Source organism: Diabrotica virgifera, chromosome 3 (genome assembly GCF_917563875.1).
Source record: "Diabrotica virgifera virgifera chromosome 3, PGI_DIABVI_V3a".
NCBI classification, from domain to species: Eukaryota; Metazoa; Arthropoda; class Insecta; order Coleoptera; family Chrysomelidae; genus Diabrotica; species Diabrotica virgifera.
This window is the reverse complement of record NC_065445.1, coordinates 100,658,300-100,682,688: the sequence shown is the minus strand read 5'-3', so window position 1 is coordinate 100,682,688 and position 24,389 is coordinate 100,658,300. Positions and strand designations below refer to the sequence as shown.

The following is a 24,389-nucleotide window of genomic DNA, read 5'->3' as shown; positions in this document are numbered from 1 at the left end:
GACAAATTTTTTCTTAGATTTCAATAATAGGCTATTAAATATATTTAAACAGATATCTATTGTAACAAAATTTTGTACAGGGTGGTCAAAATATTACAGTATTCTACTAACAGATTCAAGCGGTAATAACATATTTATTTTAAATGAAACACCCTGTATTTTATTAGCTTATTGTGTGGAAAATTGACTTAGCTTTCAATCTTTATTAGGGTTTGCTATAACTATCTTTGTACATGGTGGTCAAAGTATTAGATTTCTCTATTAACAAATTAAAACAATAAACTTATTAAAAAAAAGAATGTGTGTACTTTGTACGCACGTAAGAAGTTATACTTCTATTATATGATTTCAACGAAATCAATATACTTTAAACAGTTTCTCTACTACTTTCCATAAATTTTTATTAAAACAATACCAAAAATTAAAGAAATAAAAGAATAAAACACACACAAACACATTGAAAAATGCCACAAATGATTTCTGAACAATAATTGTTGCCAAAAATTTTAATTAAATACGTATTTTCTGAAAAAAAAAAATTAAATAATAATATACTTACAATCATAAAATCTATAAAAATAAATAAAAAAATAACAACTTGCTTGGGGCTTGAACCCACTTCACGTCTATCGCGCCGTACGAAAGTAGAAGCGATTTCCTACTGCACCACCTTCGCGTATACGTCATGTGGGAATATACACAAACTAAACGTTTACATCATAAACTTTTTGACATTTTGTTTATTTATATGAATTTAATCAAATTATTAGTTTGATTTTTGTCGAATTAAAATACAACAAAATATGAAGTAAGAAAACGATATATTAGATGAAGATTTGTAGAAAGTTTGTTCGTAATCAGATTATTTATATTAAAGCATTGCCTACTAATAGGTAACTTTATTTTTTTTTACATTTTCCAAATAGATAGGTATGAAGATTATTTTTTATTGGAATACAACTGAAACATTTAGAATTACGTACCTGCGGCTTTTCAAAACTATTTAAAAAGTCACTATAATTATAAATTTGATTTTATTTCTGTCCTCACAACAATAAAAACTAATATATACAATATTTTTGTTTACCGATAACCTCCATATTGAACAATTATTGACAGATCATTTCAACACCCAATCAGAGCCCGTATAACGACTAATACCATACTGTCGGTGTGCGCATGAGCGCAGATTAATAAAATTTCACCCTCAATGAAATCGCGCCTAAAGAAGTATAATTTCAAAAAAACTCTGTATTTTATTAGTCTATCGTGTGGAAAACGTACTTAGCTTACAATTTCTATTAGGGTTTTCTATACCTATGCCCCTTCCTTTTTCAAAAAATTAATGAGTTCCTAATTTGTAAGCTATAGCAATAATTATTAGAATCAAGTACAGTCGGAAAAATGAAAGAATACCCATGAACGAACATATAAAACACGCTGTATTTTCCTGTCACCGTGTCACAAAGAAAATTGTCCAGTGCAAGTACATGTAGCAATAATTATTACATGTACTTGCGCTGGCCAATTTTTTGTCGGACACGGTGACAGGAAAATACAGCGTGTTTTATATGGTCGTTCATGGGTATTCTTTCATTTTTCCTACTGTATGTCGTTGTTATGTATAACACGTCACCAGATACCGGCTATATACTTAGATATCTTAGACAAGATGCTGTCAAAAATTTATATTTTTCTCATTTAATCACATAGAGTATTCTTATTTTAAATGGCATACTCGGTATTCTATTCTTTATAATAAAAGACAGTTAAATTATCTTTAGTTTCATGTAAATGTTCTCAATAGGTACCTACCCTTGTTATTCTGTAAATACATGTTTTTCATATTTTTGTACGCTTGTTTTCGTCAAAGTAGCCATTAAATAATTTAATTGTTTATATTTGTTTCGATGGCAGATCTTTAAGTCGATTTGCCGATGACATATTACTCATAATAAACAATACAGAGGAACTGATCTGCATGATGAAAGAGCTTAAACGAGAATCTGAGAAGATCGGCTTAGAAATGAATTTAAATAAAACAAAAGTGATGACAAATCAAAATATCACAATCGACTTAGATGGAAGTGAACTCGAAAGTATTGAAGAGTATATTATATGTATACCTAGATCACACGATCAAACTAGGCAAACAGAATCAAACGGCAGAGATAACTAAAAGAATCCGAATGACTTGGGCAGCAGTAGCAAGACTCAGTGATGAGTTGAAAAACAAAAATATACCAATAAATCTAAAGAATAGGGTATTCAACAGTTGTATTCTATCAGTTATGGCTTATGGAATGGAGACCGTGACACTTACAGAGCTGTCAGTCAATAGATTAAGAACAACACAGAGTGTTGGGAGTATCTCTGAGAGAACATATACGAAACGAGGACATGCGAAGCAGGACGAAAGTGGAAGATGCAAATTAAATGGAACTGGGTAGGATACGTGGCACGGCAAAACAACGACAGGTGGACGAGAAACATTGTACACTGGAGACCACGCGAACACTGTCGTAGTAGGAGACCACAAAAACGATGGCTAGACGACATTAACACGGCATCCGACAGGTGAATTTTTTGCCACTAACAGACAGGTGGGGTGTGACAAACCCCAGCAACTGAAATAGTTAAATAATCTCAAAAAATATATTTACGTTTAGTTGCCTGCGATATCTGGAACGTCAACATCTTGAAGCTGGTCATGGTAGTCACTATTTACACTAACATTCTCTATTTCTTCACTTACTTCCGAATCACTCCTGTCAATACATTCGTCACTGTCTGCTTCATCGCATAAGGCATGAAGGCGTACTTGTTCTCGTTCGTAATTCATTTTAGCGTAAACTCATAAAAAATATGTTCAAATATAAAATAAGTAGTATTCAATTATTTATACCTACTCATTTATATGGTTCATTCCACCAACATACGACTGATTTGGATTATCGCGACAACGAATATTTCAGTGTGCAACATAAGAAGTACGAAAGTAAATGGCTCTAATAATTATTCCAATAAACAGTAATGTAATTTGCAATTTATTTTTGTTCTTCATATTTTGCATAATAAAATATTCGTTGTCGAAATAATCCAACACAGTCGTATATTCGTGGAATAGGGTATAGGAGTAAAACAAAATAAAAACTGCAGAAGGTACAAAATCCGACAGGTGGGGTGTGACCATTTTCAATCATTTCCTTATGTTTTAGGCGCTTTAGTATTACTTTGAGGTGTATTATACCCCACCTGTCGGATGCTGTGTTAAAGCCAAAGTAGGGAGAAACTGGCACCAAATTGCACAAAACAGAGAAGAGTGAAGAGCTCATGGGTATGCTTTTGTCCAGGAGTGGATGCAAACGGGCTGAAGAAGACAAAAATAATTGTTCTGAAGCTATTTCCTTGTGACATAATTATGTAATTTATTGTTTTCTTTGGGAAATAAAGCCACAATTCTAGTTTGCCATTCATTTATTGACGTTTCGACTTCCACGTCGGAAGTCGTTATCGAAATACAAAATATTTTTATAATACATTATTGTATTGGATATTAATAATACATTATCTTTTTTGTAGGTAAGGTTGCAATGGTCCTTAATTTAAACTGGTACGAACCGGAAACAGATAAAACTGATGATATTATTGCAGCTGAAACAAAGATGCAATTTTCAGTAAGTTTCAACTTAACTTAATTCATATCTCATAGAAGTTAACTAACGCATTCATTTATGTATTTCAGTGGGGATTGTTTGGACACGCTCTATATCATGGTGATTGGCCACCAATTATGAAATCTCGTATTGGTTTAAGAAGCAAATTAGAAGGTTATCCTAAATCACGTCTACCTGAGTTCACCAAAGAAGAAATAGAATATATTAAGGGAACAAATGATTTTTTCGCTTTCAATTCATATACCACAAGTATAATTAGAGCTATTGACGAACCAGAAATTGGAGACCCTACTACTGAGAAAGACATTGGGGTCTACGAGTATCAACGCGATGACTGGGATTCTTCTGGTTCAACTTGGTTAAAGGTTTGATTTTTAAATCATATTTTATTTATCATTTGATGCAATCAGTAAGACATTCATCCTACATTCAAACAAATAATTGTAAATATTAAGCTAATAAAGTATCGGAGATATCTACAATCATAGCTTTTATGTTAATAGACAAACAGTATAAATATACTAAAATTATTAAAACATACTTCAATATAATATGTTACAAATGTTATATCGTAAAAAATCAATAATGGGTAGGTATCAATATGAAATAAAATAAACATAAGCGGTTTAGTTTCGATTCAATTCGAGTCTCTTACCATCATCTGACATGTGTTTCTAGGTTTACCCGTTATCAAAGAGGATCGTAAGTAGGGTGAACCTAGCCATCCTGAGGGATGGCTAAATTCGTATATCAAATTTTCCTAAATTTTTAAGAGAGAAATACAAAAATTATGTTATAATCGTCATCTAATAGCTATCCATATTGAATTTTAATTATATTAACTCAAACAAAAAGGTTAACTTATTAAATTCTTATGAATAATTTTGACTTTGAATAGTCAACATTTACCATAAATAAGCTCTTCTTTTTCTGCCTCTTCTTCCAGGGCCGTAAGTACGATGTTGGGAGCCCCGGGACAAACGTGATCTGAGGTCCCCCTATCGGGGGTCTAGGGGTCTTCCGTTGGGGCCCCCTACCGGGGGGTTTACCCCCATGCGGAAGGGGGGTCGGGAAAAATGTTTGATATTTAACCAATTGAAAACGCATTTTAATGCGTTTCATGACTGAAGTTTCTAAAAAGAAACCCATAGAACCTGAAACTGATGTTACAAATTTGTTAGAAAATGTTCTTACATCTGTTGCCAATTCTGAAACAAAAATGTTATATGGAATGGGCGATTAAATACTCCCCTGAGAAAATCCTTCCTGGACTTGTTGTAACCTGGACATCTTGATATCATTACGAATGGTCTCGGGGTCCCCAGTTTAACCCGGGCCCCCTCTTCCAATGGCATTTTAGGTTTTATTACGCCGAAATAACTAATTTCCTAAGTAATAATTTAAATTTTTATGTTAAGGTTTCGGGGACCCAGCTTAGCTCAGGCCTCAGGGGCCCCTGTTCTGTTCCAATTGCATTTTAGTCGAACAGACTAATTTCCCCAGTCAAAAATTAAAACTTTATGTTGAGGTCTAGGGTGCCCCTGTAAGGTCTTTTGAAAATTGTGTCATTTGAAAATATTTCGGTTTTCGTTGGAATCGGCTTTTTTACATATTATTACGATACATATTTTTATTTTCCTCGTTATAATCTATGCAGGGTCAACCAAATGAGGGCCCCTGCGGGGCCCCCTTGGCCGGGGGTACCGCCCCGGTTGCCCCAATGGTAGTTACGGCACTGTCTTTTTCTTTAAGTTCCAACTCATAGTCGTTATCTAGTAGTCGAAGTGAGAACATCGTTCGCTGTGAATCGAAAACCAGTTCCTGGCCCGATAACGACAAATCAGTAAGTTTAAAACATATTAGCAAGATATAGTAATTAAATTTTAAGCACCATGCTAAAAATAATTAGATGTTCTTTATATCCATATAAATAACAAATAGAAAATGGCAAGTGGATTTAATTCCTCTAATATGCACATGCAGCAAAGCAGTCAAATAAATTGGGTCGATCCAAACACCCAATACGTACAAACAGGACAAATTAATTCATTTATGACACCGCAAACAATACAACAAATACCACCACCAGTTATACAATACCCACAAGTATACACTGCTCAACAAGTACAACCAGAGGGAAATCAACAATTTTATCCACCAAAGTACCAAACATTACCTAGCACTTCCAGATAAGATGAAGAATGGAAAATTGCAGAAAATAGAAAACGTAACAGAAATAGTCCCGAAAATTACCAAAACAAATTAAAACAGATGAAAATAGACAACTACTGGCTCAATCCTCCTACGTCAACGTCAAACCGGTTTAATCTTTTAAATGAAGAATCCGATGGCGACGAAGAGACACAAGAAAATGGTACAATACCAAAATCTCCTCCAATATTTATTGCAGGTGTCAAAGATATAAAACCACTAAATCTCCTACTAAATAGCATAGCAAAAGAAAACCACACTATCAAGGTTCTAAACGATGACCAAGTAAAAGTTCAAGCCAAAACGATTGAAATATATAATATCATTATAAAAGCATTAGATGAAAAGAAAACTGAATACCACACATACCAAAAAAAGGAGATAGATCATTCAGAGTCGTTCTAAGACATCTACATCCAACAACCAACCTAGAAGAGGTAAAGGCGGAACTGGAGAGCCAAGGGCATATTGTGAACCAGATCACTAACATACGACATAGAATAACAAAAAACCCACTTCCATTATTTTTTGTAAATCTTAAATCAAGCTCTAACAACAAAGATATATATATAATATAGACTCACTACAAAATGCAAGAGTAAAATTTGAACCACCAAGGCCTGTAAGGGATCTAGCACAATGCCAAAGATGTCAGAGATATGGACATACGAAGAACTTCTGTGTCAGGCAACCCAGATGTGTAAAATGTGCGTTAAACCACCCGACAAAAGAATGCACACAGAAACATCAAACAGAAAATGTCATATGTGTCTTATGTAATGGTAATCACCCTGCCAACTACAGAGGGTGCACTGTATACAAGCAATTGCAGAAAGAAAGATACCCACCGCTGAGGAAGAAGGAGTCCGAAGAAAGTGCAAGGAGAGTATACCAAAATTACATAGTACCAGGTGTTACATACAGCCAAGTCGCAAATAATAATCAACAACTGAATCAAATTACTACACAACCATCTGATATACAAGAGTTAAAACAAATGATGAAGGGTCTCATGGAGCAGATGAGCACCATGCTCAACCTTCTTACCACCGTCGTAGCAAAGATGAAGTGATGGCAGACAAACTAAAATTTGTGATCTGGAATGCGAATGGATTAGCCCAACACAAACATGAACTTAGTTTATACTTGACAAATCATAAAATTGATCTAATATTAATATCAGAAACGCACTTCACAAAAAAGAATGTCTTAAAAATTCCATATTATACAGTTCACCATACCATGCATCCTGATGGAACCGCCCACGGTGGCACGGCAATCATTATTAAAAACACAATCAAACATCACCTCGCAACTTGTCTTGCAAAAGAATACATACAAGCCACAAACATAGTTGTAGAAGACTGGACAGGCCCCATTACTTTCTCTGCGGTTTATTGCCGTCCAAAGCACAAAATAACAAAAGAAGACTTTAAAGTGTTCTTCGACGAACTAGGCAACCGATTTATTTGTGGCGGTGACTATAATGCCAAGCATCAGAGTTGGGGTTCTAGACTAGATACGACCCGAGGAAGAGAGCTATACAAAGCAATAAACAACGATAATCTAGAAGTAGTAACAACACGAGAACCAACGTACTGGCCAACCGACTTAAATAAAACATAAGGACTGGACTTCAGCATAATTAAACAAATTAACAGGAACTATATGCATGCGGAGTCATGTTATGAACTTTCTTCCGATCATTCGCCAGTTGTTATAACACTAAATAAAAAAATTCTCCACAGGGAAAAACCATGTGTATTGCATAATCGAAAAACAAACTGGAACATCTTTAAACAACTGGTCGAGGAGCGACTTCAACTAAATATTTCCCTAAAGACCAATGAGGAGATCGAATATGCAGTAGAACACCTAAATTTAGTTATACAACAAGCTGCCTGGGACTCAACAACACCCAGCAACAATGAAATGAAGAATGAATACACTTCATTATCAATAAGAGAGAAAATAGCCCAGAAAAGAAAACTCAGAAAACAGTGGCAAGCAACTAGAGCGCCACAAACAAAAACGCAGTTGAACAATGCTGTTAAGGAGCTAAAAGAAATGATAGCAACAGAAAAGAATCTTCAATTCAGTGAACACATAAAACAACTAGATACAACTGAACAAACAAACTACTCCCTATGGAAGGCTACTAGAAAATTAAAAAGACCCCAATACAATATACCACCATTAAAAAAAGAGCAGGGCGGATGGTTAAAAACACCAAAGGAAAAAGCAGAGACATTTGCAAACCACCTAAGAACTGTGTTCATTCCCAATGAAACAACTGACCCCAACCAAGAGGAAACAATAAACCAAGCACTTGAAGAATCATACCAGCTAGAATTACCAGAAAAAAGATTCAAAAAAAGTGAAATAAAGGCCACAATAAGATTCAATACCAACCCTAAAAAAGCTCCAGGGTACGACCTAATGACAGGACAAATATTACAAGAACTGCCGGAAATAGGATATACATATTTAACACAATTATTCAATTCAATCATGAAAATCAGCTATTTCCCGCCACAATGGAAAGTTGCCGAAATAACACCCATTTTAAAACGAGGCAAACCACCTGAAAGGGTAGAATAATACCGGCCCATCAGTCTACTACCCGTGCTATCCAAAGTGTTCGAAAAACTTTTATTAACAAGACTAACACCTCTCCTAGAAGACGAGGGAATAATTCCAACTCACCAATTTGGATTCAGGCAGAAACATTCTACCATTCAACAAGTACATCGACTAGTAAACAGAATCCATAAAGACCTCGAAGCATCCAGATATTGCTCCGCCCTATTCATAGACATAGGACAAGCGTTTGACAAGGTATGGCACCAGGGGTTGCTCTATAAGCTGAGGAGTTGTGTGCCTCTAAATTATTACACACTACTAAAGTCATACCTTACAAATAGACGCTTTAGAGTCAAATACGACAATGAAATATCAGAACTTCAACCCATAACAGCGGGTGTCCCCCAGGGAAGTGTTCTGGGTCCTGTCCTGTACCTACTCTATACTGCCGACCTTCCAACATCACCTGCCACAACAACAGCTACATTTGCAGATGATACTGCGATCTTATGCTCCAACAAGAATCCAAACATCGCATCAGAACTATTACAAAATAACATAACTGAAGTCGAAAAATGGTTACAAAAATGGAGAATTAAACCAAATGAGCAAAAGTCAATACATGTAACATTTACAACCCGTAGAGGAACCTGTCCACCTGTATGTATTAACCGCAAACAAATACCACAGAAAGACGATGTAAAGTACCTTGGGATTCACCTGGATAGAAAACTGACCTGGAAAAAACACATATTTTCCAAACGAAAACAATTGGGCCATAAAGTGAGAGACATATACTGGCTAATAGGAAAACAATCCCAGTTATCAACACAAAATAAATTACTCCTATACAAAGCGGTGTTGAAGCCAATTTGGACCTATGGGGTAGAACTGTGGGGAATAGCCGCAAATTCTAATATTGAAATAATACAAAGGTTCCAATCCAAAATACTAAGGATGATTTTAAATATACCTTGGTACATCACCAACAACGCCGTACATCGAGATGCAGAGGTAACTTATGTAAAGGAAGAAATTACATATCGAATAAAAAAATACAAGGACCGATTGCGGGAACACCCAAACCACCTAGCAAGGAACTTGATGCAGATGTGTGCAGTGCGCAGGTTAAAACGTAAAGTGACCAGTGATTTAGTGTGAGCTAAAAAAAAGTGTAGTACTTATTTATGTTTTCCCAGAACCAATAATAGTTTAGTAGACTAACATTAAGAGCGGCATATTAATGGGTATGTTCGCCACATGTCAAGAGTTTAGCCGACATAAATATTATTTAATGCTTATTACTTTGTAAAAAACGGCAGATTGTAATAAATTGGGATGTCAATAAAAAAAAAAATTTCCAACTCCAAATCGGAGTTTGGATATTATAATCAATATCTTCACCTACTCTATCTATCTACCGCTGCTCTGAAAAGTTCTATGCAATTGCTTTTAAACCAATCCCTTAAATTTTTTAATCATGTTACTCTTCTTCTACCTATACTCCTTTCTCGTCTTATATTCCCTGTATTATTAGTCTTGGCATTTCATATTGCTGCCCCTTCATTACGTATCCCAGATATTGTAACTCTTTTATTTTTATTGTGTCGATTATTTCGTATTCTTTCCCTATTTCTCGCAATAGTTCCGTATTCGTTTTCTTTTGTGTCCATGATGTTCTAAACATCTTTCTGGAACACCACATTTCAAATGACTGTAGCTTATTTATGTGCTCTTGCTTCAGTGTCCAGTTTTCAAGTTCATATTGTTTGTAGTATCGAAAAAACGTAGCATCTCAGAGCTCTTACTCTTAGTTCTAATCTAAGCTCTTTATTGGAGAGTATGTTTGTTTGTATATTTGGTTTCAGTAGAAATTGCACGAGAGCTCTAAAATTATCGATTTGTTTCCCGAGTGACACTTTGACAGTTTTAATTTCACGACCCGAAGGGGAAAGGGAGTGAAATTAGGTCAAAGTGTCACGAGGGAAACAAATCGTGTTTTAACAGGAAACAAAATTTTTAATCCCTGTGACGTTATTAAAAAAAAACAAATTATAAACAAATTAGGACTCACCGGAGGGATCGCAGACGTTCGGATACAATTAGCGTCTCTTTGCAAAGTTAATGACGTCGACTTTGCAAAGTAACAAGACACTTACTCAACACACACACTACACATTACACCTGAGTTAGTGATAAGTTATACAATTACGTGGCTAAAGGTTCTAGTTCTAAACCAAGCCAGAATCAGAGAAAAAAAAAAAAAGAAAAAAAAAACAAATTAGGACAATTTTCAAATGCCATTTTAGAGGGGAGTTCAGTTGAAATTTCAATTTATCAATACATTTATCGAAAACATACGTAAAAATAAAAGTAATGATATTTTACACATATTTATATTCTTTTGGTAACAACCGAGTTTTTGCAATTGGAAATATAGTAACATTTAATAAACAAATTAAATATGTGATAAATTATTAACTATTTTTTAACCAATTTTTTTTGCTTAATACTGGTAACATAACGCAACTTCTCCTATTAAATAAAATAATTTATAGTGCTTATTTAAAACGCAAATAATATTTCTTTGCAAATTTGATTTTTAAATTTTATATATAATTATTTAAATAAATAAGGGGTCAAATTTCATTTAGTAAGTCTTAAGTGAAAGATTTGTCCTTAGGCTTTGTATAACAATACCCTAAAGACCTTCATTAAAATGTAAATTACCTCAGAGTTAAAAATGTAAATATTGTGCAAAAATGATTCCTTTTTAATTATTAAAACAATGATCCCTTTATATGATTTGGATACTTTCTTGAAAATATCTTTTGTACTCACCTAAACTTTGATATAAAATTTGTTTTAACCTGTATGAATTTACATGTTGATTTACATGAAGTGTAATCTTATTTTACTAGTTACTAGACTATTAATCAATAAAAAATATTGTAGGTAGTTCCTTGGGGAATGCGTAAATTGCTAAATTGGTTTAAACATGAATATTTTAATCCAGAAATATTAATAACGGAAAATGGATATTCTGATTCCACTGGTCAACTAAATGATCCCAACAGAACTCATTATTTAACGGTAAGTAACTTAAAGGATAAAGTTTTTCAATTCTAATAGCAACATTAATAATATTGAAAAATATTAAAAATATTACTAAAAGATTTTTAAATTGAAAACTGATTGGTACATTTCCCTAGTGACACCTCCAAGGCTTCTACAATTTGCAAGCCAAATGGATGCTGCAGTGAAGACAAAAGGGAAGGAATTCTACACTATGCAATTCACAACCCCCGTCTTCAGCTTGGTAAAGTTACAACAGAAAATGCACCTAGTTACTCCACGGAGTAATACTACTATAAAATAAAAATTTATACTATCTTTATTCAGTTGCAATGCGAGGCCAAAAATGTCTTAATTTTCACTTAGATTAGAGAGCGCAACCAGCACTCTTATCGACGATTTCACCTCTTGTTAGAGGCTCTTCAGAGAATGCATAGGTTGCTTTTCTCTAATCCAGTAAATTTTTCGACATATATTAGTCCCACACTGCAACTGAGGTGAATGGATTAGGTGACTAGCGTCATCTGGCAATTGAAAGATAAAGTTTTTCAATCCTAATAGCAACATTAATAATATTGAAAAATAATAATTTACCACAAGAGGTGAAATCGTCGATAAGAGTGCTGGTTGCGCTCTCTAATCTAAGTGAAAATTAAGACATTTTTGGCCTCGCATTGCAACTGAATAAAAATGGTATACATTTTTATATTTTGTAAGTAACTTAGCTTTCTAATGTACTATTAGGAGGAAAAAACATTCTTTAAGAAAAATAATACTAACTGTACTAACTGAGTAGCACTCCATGCAGGACAGACTGCTACATTTCTCATCTCCAAGGCCCATCCTGACTAATAGGGAACGTTACACAACTAATGCAGTCACTGAAGGTGGGCATAATCTATTACCTCCGATTTCGTTGAACCTCCATCAATTTGCATGAAAATTGGTGAATGGTTAGAGAATATTTCAAGGAACAAAGGTGGCATGGTGCCAACTTGCGCTTTTACCCTGAAGGTGGATGCCACCCCTTCTCGGAGGTGAAAATTGTTTTATTAAAAATAATCCCTAGTTTAATAGAGGGACAAATTCTAAGCAAAATTTGTTATATAAAGTTATTAAAATAAATCAAAACTTTTTGAGTTATTAAAGATCAAAGATTTTAATTTTTCGTGAAAAAAATGCATGTTTCTAACCGATTTTTCATAAATAACTCAAAAACTATAAGTTTTTTCAAAAAAGGTATTATTACCAAAATTATTGAAGCTCATAAAAAACGAAATAAACTCCTTACTATAAATGCCATATAATGTTATGCAGAAGTGTGGTATAGCTAATTGAATGTATATTTTTTTCGATGAGTGTCCAAATCTAAGTATTCAAGTTTAAATAACGGGAAAATGATACATTGTATAACATCTTGTTATAACATTTGTCAAAGTACTAATAAATATCTATCAAATGAGCCCCAAGCAAAGTTAATAGCATTAAAATTTATGCGCTATATATTTTTCAAAATTAAAAAAAAAATGTTATTGTTTTTCTTTTAAATACCTCCGACAATTTTTACGACATCAGATTCACCTAAAAACCATTGGAAAGTTAATTTCAAGAGCTATTAAACCGCGTTGAATTTATTCTTCTAAATCTCTTATTTTTTTTTAAATAAAAGGTTAAATGTCCCCGGTTACATGGTTCTCGCAGCAAAATCTAAGCTTTAAACGTTTCTATCTCGGTTATTTTTTACCCTAAAGAAATAGTAAAACAGGTAAAATATTTGTTATAGAAATAAATATAATTTGGTTATATATCATTTTTTACGTAGATTGAGTATTTTTTGAGTTGCTATCAAAAGGAAATGAAAATTACGATAATTATAAAAATTCAGATTTTTAATAATTATATCTTTATTTTTCAAAAACATGTATTCTAAACCGGTAAAAATTGTGGAAATCATTACTTATGATATGATAATATAAAGAAATTCTTGTAAGGATTACTATAAATTTTGATTTTTGTGGAAATGACGTCTGTTTAATTTTTAATTTTTTCGTAAAAAATTTTGCTTGGAATTTGTCTCTCTATCGATATACGAGTATGTATGGTATTATTTTTAATAAAACAATTTTCACCCCCCCCCCACAGAAGGGGTGGTATCCACCCCCAGGGTAAAAGCGCAAGTTGGCATCATGTCAACTTTGTGCTTTTGGGTATCATTTAACTACTAACCAATTTTCATGAAAATCGACGGAGGTTCAACGAAATCGGAGGTGAAAACCTTCAGTAACTGCACTGAACTGCGATATTAAAAATTATAAAAAACAAGGGGAGCCCGCTGTAATTTTACCAGACTATAATTAATCAATAATTAAAAAATAACTTTTTTTATAAATTCTTCTAAAAGTTTTTTGGCACTTGCAGATATTATTTTTAGATATTTTGAATTATTTGACACAAAAAAGGTTTTTAGTAATTTTTCTCTTAAATTGATCGTTTTTGAGTTATAAACAATTTAAAACTGAAAACAAAAAACGAAAATTGACGATTTTCCTAAATTCAAGTTCAAACCTGATGCCGACCCAACTTTTGCTATGTTTTATTCAATAATATATTTTTTAAATTGTTAATGAGGAAGAATCCTTATGAGAAAATGGGCGATCGGCCTTTATACTTATTAACAAATGATAATATATAAGATTTGAACTTTAATTTAGGTACTTCCTAATTTCAAAATTATATTTGTTACTTTTTTATGTTTTTGTGCTTAGAAAATCGTCGTTTTTTAGTTTTAAATTGTTTATAACTCGAAAATGATCAAGTTAACAGAAAAATTACAAAAGTCCTTTTTGTTTTGAATGATCTAAATAATCTAAAATTATATCTGTCCGAGCCGAAATATAGTCTGGACAAAATTAAATTGGGTGCCCATTGTTTTTTATAATTTTAAACATATTAAATTACATATCAAATAATTTTTATCTATTAAACAAATCGGTGAAGGTCGTTCTTATATTAGTACGTTCTTTAAGGTAAAATATTGCAAAACCTCTAAATTTTAAACAACCTCTTGGATTGACATGAAATTTGGCATACACATAGCTAACAAGTCAAAGTGATAAAAGTGATATTGTGCCAATGTGTGCTTTTGTCATAGGGGTGAGTTTCACCCCTTTTGGGTTGTATGTTCGAAATAAGTCCGGAAATGGATAAAATGACTAATTATAAGCAACTTTTGTTCTATAAAGTTTTTCACCAAGTTAATACTTTTTGAGTTATTTGCGAGTAAATATGTTAATTTTTCTACAAAATAACCACGTTTTCAGACGGTTTTTCGCAAATAACTGAAAAAGTAAGTATTTGGTCGAAAAAAAAAATTCTTATCAAAAATTTAGCACGTAAAAAAGTGAAAAACATGGTGTATATATGTATTAGGTCACTATACCTAGTAGAAGCAGAGTTATAGCTAATGAAAAATAGGTTCATATTCGTCAAATTCCAAATCAAATATTTTAACGTGTCATAACCAAAAAACGAAGCACTTTTTTGGGGAAAACACATTTTATCTTTTTTAAAGTGTTTAAAACATGCTTATTTTTGTTTTTTTAAAAAAATTTTTAGCATCAAAAGTAAACAAGTTACGCTCAAAATAAAGTTGGTGCCTTTTTTTTGGTAAGAAATCGGGAAAATCACCCCCTAATTAGCATTTTAAATGAACTTAATTTTTACCACTTCACAAGTTTTTTACTCTCGTATATATTGATCATATGATCTGTAAGTTTCATCGGTTCAAAGCCCCTATTTTTGAAAGAGCTGTAGTTAAAAGGTCTTGAACGAGTCACTTATCACGAGTGTATGCAAATTTGGAAACACCGAATCTTAACCAATGTTTGTCTAACAGAAAATCAAAAAAATACAAAATATTCAGAAAAGTAAAGCCGACTTTTTTTATTGTCTAACATTTTTGGTATATCTAACAATTTTTAAGTTATTTTGAAAAAACATTTTTTTAATTTAAAAATTTATTTTTAAATTTTATTTTTATGTTTTATTTTTAAACCAAATTTTATTTTTAAACCAAATGTTTTCAAAAATAAGCACTTCGAATTAATTAAACTTACAGATCATATAAAAACAACATAAGTAAAGTAACTTATGAAGCGGTAACGATGAATTTCTTTTAAGTTGCTAATTGGGGAGTGATCTTCCTGATTTTTTTTGCCAAAACAAAAGGGACCAACTTTATTTTGAGTGTAACTTGCTTACACTTTTTCCCCAAGAATGCTTCATTATTTGGATATTTCACATTGAATTATTCTATTTGGAATTTTTCGAATATGAACCTATTTTTCATTAGCTATAACTCTGTTTTTGCTATGTATAGAGACCGATATAAACACCGTTTTTTTCACTTTTTTATGGGCTATAGTTTTGCTAAGAATATTTTTTCGACACAATGCTTACGTTTTGAATTATTTGCGAAAAACCGTCTAAAAACGTGGTTATTTACGCGTGGAAAAGTATTGATTTGGTAAAAAAACTCTATAAACCAAAAATTGCTTAACATTAGTCAGTTTATCCATTTCGGGACTTATCTTGGCCATATTTTTTCACCCCCGAGATGGGGTGAAACTCATCCCCAGGGCAAAAGTACACATCGGCACCATATCACTTTTTTTTGACATGTTAGCTATGCGTGTGCCAAATTTCATGTCAATCCAAGCGGCTTTTTAAAATTTACAGCAAAAACCGAGAAAGAATGTACTGTATAGGATCTGGACTATATTTTCTTTTTTAATCTATCAATAGTGTAATTTATTTTTTTTAGGAGTATTTAAGTGCTATAAAAGATGCAATGGATTATGATGGCGTCAACGTCATTGGTTATAATGTTTGGAGTTTAATAGATAATTTTGAGTGGATTGCTGGGTATACGTAAGTATAAACTACACTACTTCAAGAAATTAACGCACCACCTTAAAAATGGGTAATTTTTGATGTCTCGAATTTACTAAACCTGTTGTCAGATTTAAGTGATTTTTTAAATATGCTATAGTCTTATTCTTTAACAATATCGCTGTAGTAATATTGTTGCTAGATAGATAAATTATCATTGTATACCTGGTGTACCAATCAAACTGTGTTTTTTTCTCAAAGCTCGCCTCGCTATGTGGAATATTCTAGCATTGATATAATACTGAAATTAAAACCCAACTATAGCCTACGGTTTTCTTAACATTCTGTTTTTTTATTCATTCGCTTATGTTGGATTTTAAAAAATTAGGTACTTTAACAACTAGCCATGTTTTTCATCCATACAGGGTGTTTCTAAAGAAGTGCGAAAAAACTTTAGGGGTAATTCTGCTTGAAAAAATAATGACAGTTTGCTTTAAAAACATATGTCCGCAAATGCTTCGTTTCCAAGATACGGGATGTTAAAAGGTTCCTTACAAACTGACGATTTATTTATTGCTCTAAAACCGGTTGAGATATGAAATGAAATTTGGTGCTGAATATGCGACATTAAGCGTCAAAGCCATTTTTCAGAAAAAAAGTCGATGGATTAAGTTTTAGATACAACATGTGTATGTATTTTTCCCCTGGACGTGGGAAATCGACCTTTTTCGATAAAAGTCATCCACCTCTTCATAGGTATCCATACAACACTGCTGGCAAAACATTTGATTATTATTTGTCTTGCTTTTAAACTTAATGGATACATATTGCCCAGTCATCTTAATCTACTTTAAATTGAAGGCACAAAGGTGTGCCCTATACATCATATTTAGTTCTGCATAATATAGGTATGTATCTATGTGCTGACACCATTTTTCTTGCTCTATTAATGCCCCATATATTGTTCTTAGGCGAAAATCAAGAGGCGAATTGAGATAGCGAGACAATCGTTTGTCAAAATGAAAAAGTTCCTATGCAGCCGGGACATAAATATAAACTTAAGAACGAGAATGTTAAGATGCTATGTTTTCTCCGTTTTGCTGTACGGCATGGAAGCTTGGACACTAAAAAAGATAAACATCAAAAACATTGAGGCATTCGAGATGTGGTGTTACAGGAGAATGTGGAAAATACCATGGACAGAAAGAGTAACAAATCAAGATGTTTTGCTGAAGATGGGGAAGGAATGCGAAGTCATAAAAACCATACAAACGAAAAAACTGGAGTATCTAGGCCACATAATGAGAGGAGAAAAGTACTCTCTGTTAAGACTCATAATCCAAGGAAAAATGTCGGGAAAGAGAAATGTGGGACGTAGGAGGATTTCCTGGTTGCGAAATTTAAGGGAGTGGTATGGGTGCAGTTCAATACAGTTGTTCAGAGCTGCAGCCAACAAAGTTAAGATTGCTGTGATGGTAGCCAACCTCCGATAGGAGACGGTACTGCAAGAAGAAGAAGAATTGTTCTTAGGACCATTCGTTGAGTATCTTATCCATGCCGATGAAGTAATTTCATCCCAGCTGCCATAATAAATGTTTCATAACTCTACATTATTAGGTATAGGTTTTAATGTATTGCCGTATATTTTCTTGTTGGTTTTCTAGAACAGAAATCTTGATATAACTGATTGTGATATACATAGTAGGTTTCGTTTTGTTTTCCAGTTTTATATTAATATTTTGTATCAAGTGGTTTCTTTTTTATAAAGTGATACTGTTTGTGATATAGAAACATAGAGACGTGATGCAGCAAATTTGAAATTAATATAAATGATATTTAAAGTATAAGTAATGTGATTATAGGTATATAATTGCTAGATAAAAGAAATATTTTTTTATTTTTTGTGTTTAGAATTAAAAATACATCTATAGGTAGATAATACGATTGACAATTAAGATTTTATTGCATCTGATTCTACTTTACTTTGTGTATAGTGACTTGGAGGATGATGATACTTATCCTTTGATTAAATAAGAAGATCTATCTGCATTAATTTTATTTAAATAGATATCATAATATGCATCTATAATAAATTATTTTTACACCATTTTTAGCTTTTATAATATACTGTGGTATTTTACAATAAAAGTTATTATCTATTTACTACACAAGTTTTAATTGAGAATTTTACATTTTTTATATTTTGATTTTTAGGGTGAAATTTGGTTTAGTAAATGTGAATATGAATGACCCCAACAGAACAAGAACGAAAAAAGATTCATTTTACTATTACCAAAAAGTATGTCAGACCCATTGTATTGTGGATGAGTGTATCGACTGATACTCATATTATTGTAAAATAATATTAAAACCATGTATTAATATTCAATAAAGAAAATGATTAAAACCTGAAACTAGTGTTTATTTTAGACCAAAATTTCGTAACTAAATACCTAAGGTAACTTGTTTTTAGCTAAGTAGGTAAGTATCTACTACAATACTGGAGGTTTCTTTTTATGACATAAGGATTTTCACATTACTGAATCGGTCAGAGTTTTCTATATAAAGGCTCTTTTCCCTTTGCCTCCCAGCTCCTTCATATTGATATTGCCCATAATTATTGTAGAACCTTTTTTAACTCTTCCATAAATTCATCAATTTAAAATTTTGCGAAATGTCACCTTCTAAGGTCAAAAATAATGATTTTTACAAAAAATATTCAAAAAACTAAGCAAAACAAACACGAAAGAACTCATTTTTGTTTTTAGTCCCATATTTTTTTTCCACGGGTATATACGTGAAGGCATTGCTTTATAGAAAAAAACTTACTATCATTCTTTTTCAAAATGACGTGTGGTAGAAGTCTTTAAGATTGATAGTAGTCGAGATGCGATTTTTCAAAGTTCGCCACACAAACCATTTTTTGGTAAATTTTCTTAATTTTTTTCGCACATTGCAGTTTGTAGAAAATAAAATCTATTACTATTAAAATGGTATACCCTCCAAGATTCTAGAACAAATTTAAGCAGTAATTTCATTTATGTAATAGTAATAATATTTAATTTAAGTAATTAATACTAATTATTTAAGTAATTTAATCTTTAAATTTTTGGTTTTAAATTCGTTCCTTAATACAATGTTAAATAAGAAACAAAGCTTATTTTCACACGTTAAGGGCATAGGCGCAAAATGTCGCCTGTCAAAATATTCAATGTGTTTTAAATGAATTCATTTACAAAATAATTTTGCAAATACATTTGCAAAATATTCTAGCACCAATGGAATAACCAAGATATGGTTATTCAAGGTCTGATGCTTGCAACGATTTTTACTTTTATGGATATTGTTAAATTTTGGTAAATCACCACTTCATAAATCTTTCTTCAGGTGTTAAAGCAGAGGCATATATATATATATATATATATATATATATATATATATATATATATATATATATATATATATATATATATATATATATATATAATGAAGTAATTATAATTTGGTTAGTTGTACAAAACTATATAGTTCCTGTAATCGGCTTAGCTCACTTTGGGAAGCTGTTTTCAATAGCCACTTGACTAATAGTATTTATCAATGACAGTTTTGTGTGGACTTCAAAAATGTGATTTCTATAAAATTTTATTACAATTTACGCCGTTATTATACAAAATTCAGAGTTGGCTCAATGACATGAAATTATTGTATCTTCGGGACGAATCTATTCATGTAAACTTTATTTCATTTGAGTGACATTATATTTTCCATAAGATCTGTGCGGTGTTCTTTACCCAAAAATGGTGCAAGTGGCGAAATTTGAAAAATCGTATCTTGAATAATAGACCAGAGCCATCTCTAAAAATATTAGTACATTTGGTATATTGAGAGGTGACTCATATTTTTTGCAGAAATTGCTTGAAAATATTTGAGTTAACCGCTCAAAAAGGTCCGGAATATTGTTTAAATAAGTTAAAAATGTTAAAAAATTAAGGAAAAAATCGATTTTTTTCTTGGTATTTTGATTATAACTTTAAAAGTATTCATTTTCGAGAAAAGTCGCGCCGACATCAAAGTTGTATAATTAAATTTCCTGCAATATAGGATTAACTGAAAATTTTAAAAATTGTCACCCTTGTTGCAAAATAGTCATAATTTCGAAAAAACCATAAAAAACAAGTATTCGCATTTTACGTTTTTCAACCATTTGTTCTACACTTAGGACCTTCATATTTCACCTAGAGAAACTTTATGATATGATAAAATAACACTATAAATGTCATTAAGATCGGTTTAATAGATTTTGCTGTACCTTTTATTTGCAATTTGCAAAATTAAAATCGGTTAACTACCACAGCGTCAGGAATTTTTTTAAATAAACATTCATTTTTGGTGCTACGCGCAGGACAGCGGATACGTTCGCTCTGATTGGGCATTCCAATGACTTTTGATAATGATTGATACATTTTAATTTTTAGTACATTTTAAAATAAATATATAAATTTGTTTATTGCAAAATAAAAACAAATACTCTGTCCTTTGAAATAACCCTTATTTTAGCAAAAACTGTCTTTGTTCATATATTTTAACTTAGAAAATAAAAGTGTATTATTTTTAAACATATGCAACTGTTTAAACAATAATTCTTCACAAACAATAATCAAATTAGTTTGATTTTTGTAGAATTAAAATATGAACATACAACAAAATATAGAGCAAGAAAATAATATATTAGATAAAGATTGGAAGAAATGGTGGAAATCAACTTGTGTGAATCAAACACATCTGTCCTGCGCGTATCACCAAAAATTAATGATTATTTAAAAAAATTCCTGACGCCGTGGTAGTTAACCTATTTTAATTTTACAAATTACAAATGAAAGGTACAATATTCTTCTATACGTAAATAAAATTTAACTTGATATCTGCTTTATTTTCAGTCTGGATTACAAAATTTATTTTGCAAAATCTATTGAACTGATCTTAACTATATTTTCAGTACAGGGCTTTTCCTTCACAGTCATTTGTTTCGAGCTTCTGTCATGTGTCACATAATATTAATATATCTACGTCATACGTTATTGGTATTTACAATGATACAAACCAAAGACGCATGACGTAGATATATTAATATTATGTGACACATGACAGAAGCTAGAAACAAATGACAATCGATGAAAAGCCCTATTGTTTTATCATATCATAAAGTTTTTCTGGGTGAAATATGAAGGTCCTAATTGTAGCAGAACTGGTTGAAAAACGTAAAATTCGAATACTTGTTTTTTTTATGTTTTTTTTCGCAATTATTGCTACTTTGCAACAAGGGTAACCATTTAAAAAAATTTTCAACAATCTTATATTGTATGAAATTTAATTACTCAACTTTCATTTGAGGGGAAATTTTCTCGGAAGTGAATACTTTTAAAGTTAAAATCAAAAAACGAAGAAAAATATCGAATTTTTCGTTCATTTTTTGACATTTTGATTATTTAAACAATGTTCCGGACCTTTTTTAGTGGGAGGATAACTTAATTATTATTATATGGGTTAATTCCAAGCAATTTCTGTAAAAAAATTAGAGTCACCTCTCAACGTCCATCTCAAAACAGATCCGCCCTGGACTATAATACCGGGTGTCCACTTATATTTTCCCCCATTTTAACTGCCTATAACTTCTAAACGGTTCAAGATAGAAATATGCGGTTTTCGCTGAAATGTTTTATTTTTTTTATTCTAGTAAAAGTTTTGTCTGAATGGATTGAATTTTTTAAATCGCTTTCAAATACGAAATAAAAAATGGCGGATTTTTAAAAAAAACTTTGTTGACATTTTTTTAACGGAACACCCAGTATATTTTTTGTAAATTGAAAGAAAGGTCATTCACCTATCCAGCGATATAAAGTTTTTCAAAATCGGTTGGTTGTCAAATCACTGAGTAATTAATTTTTAAAATGAGGGATGCAACGTGGATATCATATACCTAAATAACATAGCTAAGCAAAATGATATTATGTTATGTGATTTCCACATTGCATCTCTCATTTTAAAAATTAATTGCTCAGGCATTTGGCAACCGATTTTAAAAATTTTTATATCGCTGGATAGGTAAATGACCGTTTTTTCAAGACACAAGAAAATATACTGGGTGTTTTAATAAAAAAAGTCAGCAACGTTTCTTTTCAAAAATCCGCCATGTTTTATTTAAAAACGATATAAAAATGGTCATTTATCTAAAAACTTGAAAAAACGGTTATTTATGTATTCAGCGATATAAAATTTTTTAAAATTGGTTGTCAAATGACTGAGCAATTAATTTTTAAAATGAGAGATGCAATGTGGAAATCACATAACTTGCTTAGTTATGTTATTTAGGTATGTGCAATCCACGTTGCACCTCTCAAATTAAAAATTAATTACTCAGTGATTTGACAACCGATATTGAAAAACTTATATATCGCTAGATAGGTGAATGACCTTTCTTTCAATTTACAAAAGAATATACTGGGTGTTCTATTAAATAAAAGTCAACAAAGTTTTTTTCAAAAATCCGCCATTTTTTATTTCGTATTTGAAAGCGATATAAAAAATTCCATCCATTCAGACAAAACTTTTACTAAAATAAAACATTTCAGTGAAAACCGCATATTTCTATCTTAAGCCTTTTCGAAGTTATAGGCAGTTAAAATGGGGGAAAATATAAGTGGACATCCGGTACTATAAATCTTAAAGACTTCTACCAAACATCATATTGAAAAGGAAGGACAGAAGTTTTTTTCTATGAAGCAATGTCTATAGGTAGGCACCTATATCCCAGTGAAAACCGTTATGAGACAAAAGAAAAAACACGTTCTTACGTGTTTTGCTTCTTTTTTGAATATATTTTCGTAACAAAAAACTTATTCTTGACTTTATACTACGTGATCCGAATATAGGTCGATCTGTACCCATCTGCTTGCCGGATTAAACATTATTTTTATCAAATTTCATACATAGACAAATATTTCTAGCATGGATTGCCTATCAAAATCGTGTCATAGCTATGCTTAAGGGGGGATTGTAGGGATTGAAATCAATATTTCAAGCACATTTTTTTTGATAGTATGGTAGAATTATTTTATTTTTGAATTAAGTAGGCATACTCAGTACAATTCATAGATTATTCAAGAAAAAACTTCAAGGAAAAATATTGAAAAATAAACTAAGGTGGCAAATTTTTAATGACACATAAAAAAGACGACAGACGTCAAATAATGATGACATTACTTATTTAACTTGATCCTGTCAAAGTTTGATGTCTCCGCCGGCAGCAGTTTTTTTTCCCATTTCTTTACGGCGGAGGGAAAAATGTTGTCATGGCAACAATATAAAACATGTCACAAAGCAACAATACAAATGTCATTAACAACAATAATTAAACATCATTTTTATTTATAGTAATATTAAAAGTACAATTAGTTAATGAGGCATTTTCAAAATTGAAACCGTGCAAAAATATTCCCGACTTTTGATACGCATTGGTAATTGTTGATGATACTGATGGTCGAGCACAACTTTCAGCAATCATTCCCGATGTTGGCGAATCATGACTTAATTATTTTAATTTCTAACATCTAGACGACTTTGATAGTTGTCACAGTTAATTTCGAGCAAAAATAGCGTATGAATTGTAATATTTATGGTTGAAAATTGCTACGTTTGAAGAAAAAATAGTATACTTTATTCGGCAAAGAAGCGACTTTTCTTGACTTGCCCTCTATTACGCGCCTCACTTCGTTCGGCGCGTAATATCGGGCGCGTCAAGAAAAGTCATGCTTCTCCGCCTCATAAAGTAATATACTATTATTAGCTTATGAGTTTTTCCAGGTAAGGCTTTCGAGTTTTTTAGTTTTATCGAATTTTGACTTTTTGATATCACTCAGATGTCAAAACAACGATTTTTTTGCAAGAAGGGTGACA

At 31.8% G+C, this 24,389-nt stretch overlaps 1 protein-coding gene across 2 annotated transcripts in view; it reads left to right on the top strand.

Moving 5' to 3' along the window:
• LOC126881229 (myrosinase 1-like) overlaps nucleotides 1-18,850 on the top strand; it is a 142,134-nt gene extending 123,284 nt beyond the window's left edge. For both annotated transcript variants that reach the window (XM_050645372.1, XM_050645373.1), the window contains exons 5-9: nucleotides 3,583-3,677; nucleotides 3,746-4,042; nucleotides 11,427-11,564; nucleotides 16,369-16,475; nucleotides 18,651-18,850. In XM_050645372.1, coding sequence (XP_050501329.1) covers nucleotides 3,583-3,677; nucleotides 3,746-4,042; nucleotides 11,427-11,564; nucleotides 16,369-16,475; nucleotides 18,651-18,777 — 764 coding nt within the window. In that variant the 3' untranslated portion in view covers nucleotides 18,778-18,850. The remainder of the gene's footprint in view (nucleotides 1-3,582; nucleotides 3,678-3,745; nucleotides 4,043-11,426; nucleotides 11,565-16,368; nucleotides 16,476-18,650) is intronic.
• The last annotated feature ends 5,539 nt before the right edge of the window (nucleotides 18,851-24,389 follow it).